At 36.4% G+C, this 12,520-nt stretch overlaps 1 protein-coding gene across 2 annotated transcripts in view; it reads left to right on the top strand.

The window, feature by feature from the left end:
• Positions 1 to 12,520, top strand: part of OTOGL (otogelin like) — a 135,385-nt gene that overhangs the window by 99,645 nt on the left and 23,220 nt on the right. For both annotated transcript variants that reach the window (XM_058568844.1, XM_058568843.1), the window contains 6 exons: positions 206 to 348; positions 587 to 610; positions 703 to 795; positions 2,921 to 3,110; positions 5,872 to 6,086; positions 11,677 to 11,818. In XM_058568844.1, coding sequence (XP_058424827.1) covers positions 206 to 348; positions 587 to 610; positions 703 to 795; positions 2,921 to 3,110; positions 5,872 to 6,086; positions 11,677 to 11,818 — 807 coding nt within the window. The remainder of the gene's footprint in view (positions 1 to 205; positions 349 to 586; positions 611 to 702; positions 796 to 2,920; positions 3,111 to 5,871; positions 6,087 to 11,676; positions 11,819 to 12,520) is intronic.

The raw sequence follows: 12,520 nt of genomic DNA, 5'->3' as shown, positions 1-12,520 counted from the left end.
AGGGGGAGATTGTTATTTTTTTTGAACCAATCACCTCATCCAACTGAAGTTGTTGATTTATGATTTTAGTTCCCAGTATGTAACTTTTAGAGTTGCTTCTTGTCAAACATAATAACACTAATTTAAAAGATTTTGTTAAAGGAGGAATTATTACTACAAATACTAATAATTAGTCAATAGACTGAATCAACTCTCCATTTTTTAGGTCGGTGTTCTGTGTTGTCGGAACTGAGCATTATTACATTTGATGGCAACAATGCAGCATTATACAGCATGGCTTCTTATATCTTAGTAAGAATTCCTGGGGAAATCGTAGTTGCTCATATTGAAAAGTGTTCCATGAATAAGGTAGGTCATAATCCATTCTTTTGCCATTTCTTCATAAATCTATAGCTGAGATATGTTGCAACATTAGATAGTCTTAGGTAAGAAGGGGCTAAAGGTAGATTTCACTGAGATTTGTCTTCTGGTCTTAAAAAAATGTTTCGTGTATTTAGAAGCATATAATATTAATCCAACTAATGTTTTTAAAAGTCAAGTAATACATTTCCTTTAAAAGTGTTTTTTTCTTTGTACTTTTTTTCAGAACGGAAACACATTTAAAAAGCTAGTGAATATTTGCAAAATGTTTAGTAAATTCCTTCAGTTTCTTGCTAAAATTATGTTTAACTCCATAAAGTTTTAATTTTTTTCCAAATTAAGGCTTCCTCTGGAAGAGTCTCTGGACTTTGTCTTAAGAAGTTAAATTTGACAACATCTAAACATAAAATACTTGTCAATCGGGCAGCAAGAAAGGTAGGAACACAAAGTTAAAAATATCTTCACATTAGAAAAAATTATAGAAACACAATTATTTCCAAAAAGAGGGAATATTAAACATATCTGTGGAATTTCATTGCTATTATGTATAATCATTCTTTTCATGGACAGTCTAAAAATGTGTTTCTTAATATTATATTTCTCCTTCCATAATGTGCCAACTGTTGCAATATTTCTCCCCTTGCGAGGTTAACTCTAATGGCCTTGTTAAATATGCTAAAGCCCTCTCAGATAACGTGAGTGCCAAGCTTCTTAGTGTCAGAGTTAATGTTAGTGTTTCCAATTAGACAAAGTGGAAATGATGTGAAAAAGAGGGATCATAGGGTTGAGAAGCATAGTTGCCAAGAATACCAGAATGAAGACCACTGAGAGACGAGCAGATGGAAGGAGTGGTTTTGAAATGTTGATACCGTTAATTTGTCAGTGAATAAGTGATAGCTACAATAAGAAAAAAATGAAGGAATATTTAACTTTATTGAAATAAACTGAAGAAGAGCAATGCATTATTAAAAACTTGGAAAGGAGCCATTTGGTTTTACAGGAAAAACCGTTGTCCCAAAGAATATATGTTTACCAGATAAGAGTGAGTTATAAGCTGGATGCTTCACTCAGACCTAAATGGTTCTCTCATAAATATAAGACAATAATGTGTAAATATTTTGCTCTAAATGGCTGGCTGAGATATTATATGCTTTCTGGAAATAATTTTGTCAGTTAGCACAGGCCATATATAAGGAGCCTAAAATATAGTAAGGTTTAAAAAGTTTAATTTTAAGTAAAACCTAAAATATATGAATGAGTTACTTTTTTGTATGATAGCATTTTTATATACTTTTGCTTTTGATGAGGTTGATGTATTAACAAGAAGTGGGTGGGAAATAAATCTAAAGTCAGACCTGGTCAGTGCTGTTATTGTGAGCATTTGGGCAAAGGGCTTATTTTTGGCCTCAACTGAACTCATCACTGGTCATGTATTCAGTTAAAAAGTTATTAATTTAAAAAATCATTTTGTGAGAGTTTACATGATGAAATTACACAGGGCCTGACTGCAAGTACCTTGTAGTTGTGTGTGGGGTGCATAAATGTAATTATCTGCCAATTAAAAGGCAATAGAAGGTGATAATGACCAAGATATCATGGAAACAGAGATAAGCATCATTTAATGCAGTTTTTAGGAGGGTCAATAGGTTAACAGCCATGTGCATCTTCCTCTACTTTATGTGTGGGACGCCTGCCACAGCATGGCTCCATCAGTGGTGCGTAGATCTGCACCCCAGATCTAAACCTGCGAGCCCTGGGCCACCAAAGTGGAACTTAACCACTATGCCACTGGGCTGGCCCCTCAAATAGGTATTTTTAGAGAAGGTAACACTGAAGACAAACCTTGAAGAATGAGTAGACGTTAACTAGGCAAAGAGGAAGGAGTTTCAGCCCAAGGGTGGCAGGATGAGGAAGATACAGGCGAGAAATTGGATGGTTGGTCAGGTATAACTTTGAGAAATTTATTGTTAGTTACAGCTCATAGTTCCAGGTCATTGTTATATTTAAAGCACTGTTTTTCAAAGTATAATCCTTGGACTGCCTCCATTAGTATTGCCAAGAGTATGTGCTAAAAATACAGAGTCTGGAATCCAATCCAAACCTAGGAAGTAGAATTTCTGGGAATCTTAATCTTTAGCAAGCTTGACAGATGGTTGTTATGAATGTTGTGGTTAAACACTGATTTAGAAGATCAAAGGAAGAACCTAGAGTAAAGACAACAATCTGAAAATACCTGTATTATCTTAAATACATTGTTGGAGGTAGTGGTGTAATCAATGTATAGCGGAGGAAACACATAAAAGCATGTAGATCGTAGAAGAAAGTTAAGTTTTGAAGAAAATAAAGGGCAATGAGGTTAGAACAAATACTGAATATAGCAAGACCAAGCAAAGGAACAATAAAAGAGCTTAGAAGTTACGAGAAGCTGTGGCAGCAGCAGAGAAATAAATTTTTAAAACATAGTTTATATTAAATCAGAAGAAATGGAATAACCTGAATTCACCTGATATTTAAGCATAAACATTTTTCTAGCCGATGTAAATGCACTATGTCATTTTAGGTAGAAGTGGATGCTGTTGTTGTGCCTCTGCCCTTTTCAAATCACGAGCTGTCCGTAGAGGACTCTGGCTCCATGTACGTGATTACTACTCCAGCCGGGCTGGTCATCAAGTGGGCTCACCTCACAGGGATTGCAGATGTCCATTTCGGCTTTCGATTTAACTTGTCCTCCTACACAGAAGGACTTTGCGGTGAGCACAGCTCTTCAAATCTCGAGTTCTTCTAACTTTCTTCTTCCTATTCACATTATACCATGTTAGCCCATCTTGCCCTACTTTCTGGATTTGGGAAGTGATGTTAACTTTCAGTTCCCCATGTGAACACTGAAGGAAGCAATGCGTTTCAATCAATGGGCTAGGAAGCAAGAAATAACAGTTCAATTTGGGTATTTTTATGGAAATATATGCTTACCACTATTTCTACGATACTATGTATACCCACTAGCTCATCTTCATTGAGTATTAATGAAGTGTCAGGCGTTATTTTATATACTTTAACTCGTCTAATTCTAACAATAGCCCTAATAAGTAGGCACTAGTGTTAACTGATAAGTGATAAAAATGAAGTGAAGAAAGTTTAAAGACTTAATTAAGTTTGTTTCTTCGTTATTTTTTTAAAGTTTGACATCAAGGAAAACTTAGTTAGGTCATCTTGAAAGGTATATACAAGGAAAGCAATGTTCTGTTCTGAATATTGGTCTCCATTTTATTATTGAGAGTAAAGCCTAGGTTTACCTTTACACTTAGGTTTAATATCACAATATGTTACATAGATATATAGTTATCAGCTAAAGGAAGCAAATTAGTAATCTCTCTAGGTATATAATGAAATAAAAAGAATAATACTTGCTCTGGTGTCTGCTGGGAAGTTGATCAGAGCTATCCCTTTTATAGCTCTGTGCTTTTAAGTGAAAATCAGTTTCCTCATCTTTAAAATGGGAATAGTAATATCTACCTTCAAGATTGTTAGAATTGAATGTGAAAGTTAATATAAAACACTTAACACATTGCTTAATACACACAGTCAATAAATATGAACTTAGTACATATGTATCTATTTTAGCCTCACTAAATATTAATTGAGTAAAAGTTTGTGGACACCTTCTGAGTGTCTGACACTATGCTTGTTGCTGGCAACTCAGAACAAATAGATTTCGTCCTTGCCCTCAACAAATGACGTGAAATACCCGAATTTCTTCTTTAAAAATGTAACACATTTAGTGGAAAGTTTGGCTAAAATGATTTACATATTTCCTTGTTTGTTTAAAGTATGCTAAACATAGCACAAACTTCTATGGTGACTTAAGGTTATCATTGTGGAAATCGTTATTATTGAGTATATACAGTATTGAGTATACATCATAACTCAACAGTTATTATTAAGAAATCAGAGACTTTGGAAATGCATATTTTCTCCTATGATTTATCACTTCTGTGTGCTATGATTTCTGTTTGATTTTCATGCTTTTTTCTTTTTATCCTTTACTGTCCGCTCATGCTTTTATGGAGACAGATGCTCTGCTAACTGAATTCTTAACTTATTACTGTAGAGAAATGGCTAGGATCACCTTTTTGCTAACAAGGGTCACTCCCTAAACTTCATGACTTCCACAATGAGAGAGGAGTGGTTCGATAAAGGGAAATCTGGGTGCTTTTGGTACTACTAGGCTGAGTGCTGGCTGATAAAGGCGTAGTGAAAAGGTGTGTGACCCAAATTGAGCATGGATATCAGAATAGGAGGTCTATATCGACACCTCATTCTACAGAGCACTGTGAAATCTGCAGGGGTGGTGGCTGGAGTCGCAATGAAAACATAGTTTTGTTAGCAGTTAACATTTCTCCAGAAGAGTTTAGACTTTAAAAAATAGTAGCTGCCTTACACAATAATTCACTTAAGTTTTGTTTTTGTTTTGTTTTTTTACACTGCACTAGGTCCCCTGTATGTACATGGGTGGGGCAACTATGGCAGCAGCAACCTTTATTGATCTTGATGTAACTGCTTGAGGATTAAGATTTGATACTTGAAAAAAATGTTTGACTCATATCTGTTATAGCTGGGAGCCTTGGGAATTAAAGAACATTTGTCTGAAAGTAGGGTGGGATTCGGGTAAGATATGATCAGGGTTCTAGGTCTGTTTCTGTATATTTCCCTTGGCTCTGCAGTCCACTGGGTGAAGAGTAAGCTCCGTCCTCAGTCTGGCCTTCCTCAAGGAAACTAGAGGCTGTAGTAAGTCAAAGCATCATAGCTATCAGTAGGTCATGTCATCCCAAGGAGGGGAGATTGTCTGTGTGCTAGATTTCCCAGGTCAAATTCTGAGCTTGGCAATGGTAGTCCTGATGTTGAATGAATCTGTGTGTCTAGGTGACTGCCCTGAGCTGACTGGTTTATGCCTGGATTACCTGTAACAGTTGTTAATGCAAAGGAGTAAGGATTACTTTTATGCCAATCAGGGACATCTCCTGGAGTGGTGTCATGAGCTAGGTGACAGGGCAGGGATAGTTCCTGAAAGGAGAAACGTAACATTTTCAGGCAGGGTTTTCCTGAGGGAATGAGTGCCTGTGAGGCAATCACCAAATGTCTGCTATTCTGGGGAATACCTTGGCAGACTTCAGAACTAGTTCTTAAATTAGGAGATGGTGGTAATAGTGGAAGAGCGTAGGAGCAGGATCAATCTTCTCTTTCTTCATCTTCTATGATCTTTTCACATATTTTGACTTCTAGGATCATGGTTTCTTTCTTATCTGGTTAAGACAGTTCTATACTATTTTATCAAAGAAGCGGACACATAATTTGAAAAATTCATCAACGTTAAAGTCAAGGGACGTAAATTTAGCACCTCATTCAGTAAATAATTCATTCATTTAAAATCAATTATTAAGACGATTTATTGCTGCTGCCTGCATTTAGTTTAAGTGAAAAATTTTTCCTTCTAAATTTCACACGTCTTTCTAGGAATTTGCAACGACGATCCAGATGATGATCTAAAGATGCAAAATGGCACAATTATTACGAATATGGAAAACATAGAATTATTTATTGAGAGCTGGGAAATTGAGAAATCATTTGAAGTAACAACAAGAAGACCTGTTAGGAATTGTACTGAGCACGATTGCAGCCACTGCATTGAGTTATTAAATAGAAAAGTTTTCATTCCATGCCACGATAAAGTAAGTCAAAAGCAACCATAAATAAGAACTGTCGTGTTAGATGTGTTGAAAGTAAAAGCCAATAAATTCCTGTTCTTGCATGATGTTCTTCTGAGAATAGTTATCCTCAACCTTCTGTCAGTATGCTCTGGAATTCAGAATCATTTACTGTTTATAGACTTACAGAGACAGGAAGGATAATTATCCTTTTTCCCGCTGTGTTTTTTCAGAACTATATCCACGACTTTCCAGAAAAATGAAATTCCACCCTATGAATAAATGCCTCTAGGAGAAAGAGATCGATGTCACTTGATAACCCAGTGTAGAAACCAAGAGAGTGGGAGTTTAATCAATTCCCCGTAATCCTGGCCTCTTGGGTATATACTTTATAGAACCTGTCACATATTCAACTTAATCGTTCTTTATTAGTTTCTAACTTTCTGACTTTAGGTAACTAGTAGATATTTTAGATAGTCTGTGTCATTAAAAAAAGATCCGTTATTAGAGACAAAGGACAGACAAATAAAGCATTTCATGAGTCATTTAATGAAAAGTTAGTGAGCATCTAGCACCTACTAGGCACTGTTCAACTCCTGTGATAAAAAGATAGATAAGACTCTCTTCTTGCCCTAAAGAGTCTAGTGGGAAGGCAAGCTGTGAACAGATACGTCATAATATATAGTATGGAGGGACATAGGAGCCAGGTTTGGAGAACACTTTGCAGAGTTTTAGACATTTGAATCATTTAGAAGGATGAGTTTGCCAGAGAGAAGAGAGAAAAGGAGACCCAGGCAGAGAAAAGAATATGTGCAAGAGCAAGTTTGGTGTAAAAGGCCATGTTAGGAAAATATTGAAACAGTTTAGCACAGGGTGTAAGGAGGGGAAGAGTCTGGGAAGGAGAGGGAGGGAATTGTCACAGCAGGAAGGAGCTCATGGTGAAGGACCCTCCATGTAGACCCTATCGTTCCCAGCCTGCCCTCTGAGTTCCCTGAGGGAAAAAGCAAAGGGTGTGAAGTCATGGGATAAAAATGGCAGATCTTTCTGGAGCTTCAGTTTTACTTGGAGATTGGGATGCAAGTATGTTCTAAATGTTTACTTTTTTGTGTGTGTGTGAGGAAGATTAGCCCTGAGCTAACATCCAATGCCAGTCCTCCTCTTTTTGCTGAGGAAGATTGGCCCTGGGCTAACATCCATGCCCATCTTCCTCTACTTTATATGGGACGCCATCACAGCATGGCTTGACAAGCAGTGCATTGGTGTGCGCCCAGGATCCGAACTTGCGAACCCCGGGCTGCTGAAGCAGAGCACGCACACTTAACCGCTACGCCACTGGGCCGGCCCCTAAATGTTTACATTTTTAAATGCTTGCACATAAAAGTGAAAAAAAATTAGCAAATACTTTAAAACTCATTTCAGTGTCACTTTAATCTGTCTTTTTGAAGCATAATGATTTTTGAAAATTGCATTTTTAAGTGGGAACTTGGAAGGTTGATAAATCAGGAATGTTTTCAACTTGATTATTCAAGGCGTGTGAGACAACACAGGATACCAATCTAGTCTGTGACAGCCCCAGCTTTTCCCTTAGCATCTTCCCAGTGAATTTGATGGCAAAAGAAAGGAATACTCATGCCCAAATACACATGAGGAATTGGCCACCAGCACAGGGGGCTAATCTAACAAGTACAGTAGGTACCTTAATGCTTACCTAAAATATGGGTTTTATTTATTGTGCAAATGCAAATGAGCACCAAATTGTGTTGTGTCTTATGTTGGAAAATTCAAATCAACAGCTACATAAAACTACTCCTAGGATAACATCTAAAAATCAGTCATGCAGAGTTTGAGGACAATCGCCAGAACCTTTCGTTTGTTTTATTTTTGTAGATAGCAAGTAGTCTTGGCTCAGAAGCTTACCTCAGGGTTACTTTTAGAAACATTTGGAAGGTCAGACTTGTTTTCCATCAAGATTTTCATCAAATCCCTCACTCTCTCCACCAGGAACATCTTGCTTTTATATTTTCTTAGGGAGATTAATGATGTGATAAAATTGTTATAATTTTTTAAAATGCTACAGTTCAAATATCTCTTTTGACAAATGTGTAATCAAATGGAAAGTTAATTTGACTACTTGGTTGGCTATGTAGATATAAACCAGTTTAATCAGGGAAGGTACTGGCTATAAGGTTTTTAGAGTCAGGGTTGAAAATACAATTTTTCCTCATGGAAAGAAGATAAAAAGTAAAACCTAAATAATGTAAACGAATTATTTTAACCCTAATGGTAAAGAATTAACTCACAGAATTGGGTTATTTAGCAGGTATTTTTTTTCAAGACTGAGCATTTAAAATACTACAGTGAAAATTAAGTTTGAGAATAAGATAAGAATAACTGAATGTGGCAAGTATTCAGACTCTTAATTGCCCAAAGCCTTTAGATTAGCATTTCCTTGAGATAGTAAATGAAACCCTTTCAAAGCTTATAAGGATTCTATTCACAGTATCCTGAAGATGCATCATCAGACAACTTCTCTAGCTGGCTTCTGGTCATCAAGATTCAGTGATCACTCTGGCAGAGAGCATACAATAGTGGAAAAGATGTTTTCTTTTTATCCACATATTAATAAACATATAAGTTCTTGGATATTGCAAAACTAAGGCTCAGAAGACATAGTATTCCCTTGATGCTGAACTTGATATTTGGTGTCAGATCTCTTCAGTTTACCCCAAATTAGATACTGGGGGATTGAATGCAATAGTAAGTTGTCCATTAATCAGTGAGATAGGTAGGGCATATTTCTTTTTCTCTCAAAGCCTCAAGTCTTAAGACATTACTTATATTTAAAAGATTGAGACTATTAAGGACCAGAATGTAAAATTTGCATGACTTCAAAAAATACATCAAAGAAAATTTGAGTTTATAGTGACTTATTTGGGCTGAATTGTAATCAACCTAGGGATAAATTTTATCTTCTTCTACCTTCTGCTTCTAAGATGAAAGTCCAACTGTAAGGAAAAAAAAAGAACTAAAAAATGAGAGGGACATCACAAGTTACTTGATAGATCTGTATGAAGGCCTGAAGAAGATGGACCAGATGGGTTGTCAGGGAGGCTAACAGAAGAAGGCTGTTGGGTAGTTTTTTATTTGTGTATTTAATCTTTTATTTTGGTAATGTTTACGTTCACAAAAGTGATAGGAATAGTATAAGGATTCCTATGTATCCACTCTTATCAAATGGACTCTTCTTTTTTCATCTATCTTCCCCCATTCCTCCTGCCCAGGCCCTGCCTCTGCTGAATTATTTTAAAGCAAATCTACTTTGGGTTGGTCAAGAGGGGAGGAGGAGGGGATAGTTGTGTGTCTAGAAAGGAGAGACAGCATTTGGGAGACATTTGGGACTTAGAATTGGCAGGATTTAAGGACTGATCAGATGTGAGTGTTAAGGGAGCGTGAATGATTGTGGAAGACTTCAAGTTTCTGGCTTAAACTGGATACATATCAAGATCAAGAAATTCTTGATACCTTCTTAATTCTCCATCTGTCCCATCCAAGCTATCACCAAGTCAGTTGATTCTACTTCCAAAATATATTCCATATCCATACATTTCTTCCCAGCACCAATGCCAACATCTTAATCCAAACTACAATTATTTCTTACCTGGTCTAAGGACTTAGCCTCATAATTTCGTTTCCTACTTCTCATTTTCATCCTCATTTGCAAATATTCACAGAACAGGCAGATGATCTTTTAAAAATGGAAACAGAATTGTATCATTTCTCTACCTAAAACCCTTAAGTGTCTTTCTTTTATACTTAGAGTACATTCCAAACTTCTTATCAGGGCTTACAAGGTCTTCTGTGCTCTGGCCTGCCTACTTCTCCAGCTTCCTCTTGTGCTGCATTCTTCTTTCTTCTAAGCTTCAGGCATTGCAGCCTCCTTTCAATTCTTTGAATATTTCAAAGTTTTTGCTACCAATGAACTTTTATACTTGCTGGAATACTGCCTTCCTCCGATTCATGTTACCATGATGGCTCCTCTTGATCCTACTCAAAGGCTTTTTAAAACCGTGAGATCCACAGGGCAGAGAACAGGTCTATTTTATTCACCTGTATATTCCTCATGTATAGCATGATGCCTGATATTTGTTAGGTGCTCAATAAATTATGAAAGTCTGCATAAGGAAACGGATGAATGGAGGATACAGGAGAATCAGCTTTTCTGTGTTAAGTGGAGAAGGTATACAATTTTTTTTTTTTTTGGACAAGTTAATTCATGTGGGACTTCAAAATTAAAACATCCAGAAGAAACTTAGAAACATACTTTTGGACCTCAGAGGACAGAAGTTGAAGCCACAGATCAGGTTTGAGGAGTTATTAGTACATAATATATGATGTGCCAGGGTCTGTTCTGTTCACTTTCCATACATTAGCTCACAGCAACCTTAAGTAGTAGTGGATTTATCACTAACTCTATTTAATTTATGAAGAAACCAAGGCTAAGATATAAATGCTCAAGATGGCGATAAAAACTGCGCGAATGGGTGAGCCCAGGAAGAGGATTTGTGGTGAGTAGACGTGACCATTGAGATGGGGTCTAGAGAAACACTCAGAATGAGAGGCAAGAAGAGACGACACTGAACAGATGGAAAGGCAATAGAGTGTGGTACCCTCAAAGCCAAAGGAGAAGGTTTTAAGAAACAGAGAGCGTTTATGGCATCATAGGCCTCTGAGAGGTTGGGAGGGTTTAGAATACCAGAGTGTTTCCTGGATTTGACACATGGGAGGCTCTTGATGACCACGGCAAGGATTCCCTGTAAAGTGAAGTGGTTGGAAACTGAGGAGATTCAACCAAGGAGACGAAAAATGAAGTAGAATTTTGGTTTTCCTAGATATAGACCTTGAAGAAGAAATGATGGGATATGAAAAATATGAAGTATTTTTATCTGACACTTTGACCTGTGTTAGAATTTAGCATCTGAATGTAAATGCCTGTATGTTTGCTGAATGAATGAGTGAAAAGAAAAATTGCAATAAATGTTGTTACAAGTTAAATTATTTAGAGTTCAAGCATCTCTATATCAAAATGAAACATAATCTGTGGGAAAAAAATGAGCCTCTAATTAAACTGAGACATGCAAAATTATATAAATTATTTGACCAGCGTTCAATATTGATACACTTTTTTTTGAGAAGCGTGTATAACCTCATTTAATGAGCAATGCCATGTATTATTTTGGAATGCTTCAGGAGCTTCCAACTTTATCCATAATGGATCAAAGTCTTATTCAGTATAGAAAAGACGATTGTAACCCAAAGTGTAATATAAAAAATGAATTTTTGCTAGGCCCACATACTCTGGTTTTTTCCGTTTTTATAAGATAGATTTATGTAGATTAGCATAGACAATGTGTATGTTATCTAAAATGTGTTTAAAAATATTGTAAATTCAGAGGTGACATCTAATATTATGAAGTTTTGAAAATCTAAGGTCGAAGAGGAACCATAATGAATATTAACTTGCTACCCTTTGATTCTCCAAGTAGTTTTAGGCTAGCTTAGGGCCTTTGGAGAAATAAAACAACATAGCTTATCTCAAAGCAAATTGTATTTCTAGGTTTCACCACAGGACTTTTGTGAAAAGATGTGGATCAATTATACCTATTTTTGGAACTACGAATGTGACGCGCTTTCTGCATATGTGGCTCTGTGCAACAAGTTTGACCTCTGTGTTCAGTGGAGAACACCTGAGTACTGCTGTAAGTAGAACACTTCAAACCATATTTTTCAACAAATAACATTCTATTTTTTGCATTCGCTTTTTTCCTTTTTCTTTTCGTTTTTCATCACAAAATAATTTCGTAAGAATAAAATGCATGTAAATATAACCTAGAAGTTAGAGGTCAGCTCTCCCACATAGGCAACTTCTGTTTTCATCCTAATCTAAACTTAAAGAGGCCTCAATTCTCCCAAAAGAAAACCTAGTCCACAAAATAGTAGTTAGGAAAGTAGATTGAAATATAGAAGAGATCACAGAGGATTGAGGAGAGATTTTAATTCTGTATCTTATAGCATATTTCATCTGTCCCCATTCAACCTCCCCCTTTTTCCCCCCAGCTTGCCCTTATCCGTTTATTATGTGGAGATGTGGGAGATTTTTCTGCCCGCTTTTCCTCCTTTCCTGACATAGTATCCACTGCCTAGAAACCAATCTTTCTGGCTTTCTCTGATTGATATCTAGGTTCAGTATTTTTCCAAATACATGTCTGTGTTTCCTTTTTCTTTTGTGTGTGTTCTTTGCCCATTTTTGTCTAAAGGGCTCAAGCTTTCTCATCAAGTTGTAATACTTTCATACAAATTTTATTAAACCTTTCACCAATCCTGGGCACATTTTACAGAAAATATTGTTAATTTAATTTAAGAATTATTCAGTGGATTAAATGGTAAAAGATTGCCAAATG

The sequence above is a fragment of the Diceros bicornis genome, chromosome 25 (assembly GCF_020826845.1).
Source record: "Diceros bicornis minor isolate mBicDic1 chromosome 25, mDicBic1.mat.cur, whole genome shotgun sequence".
NCBI lineage: Eukaryota > Metazoa > Chordata > Mammalia > Perissodactyla > Rhinocerotidae > Diceros > Diceros bicornis.
Note: the sequence above shows the minus strand (reverse complement) of the source record. Positions and strands in the feature narration are given on the sequence as shown.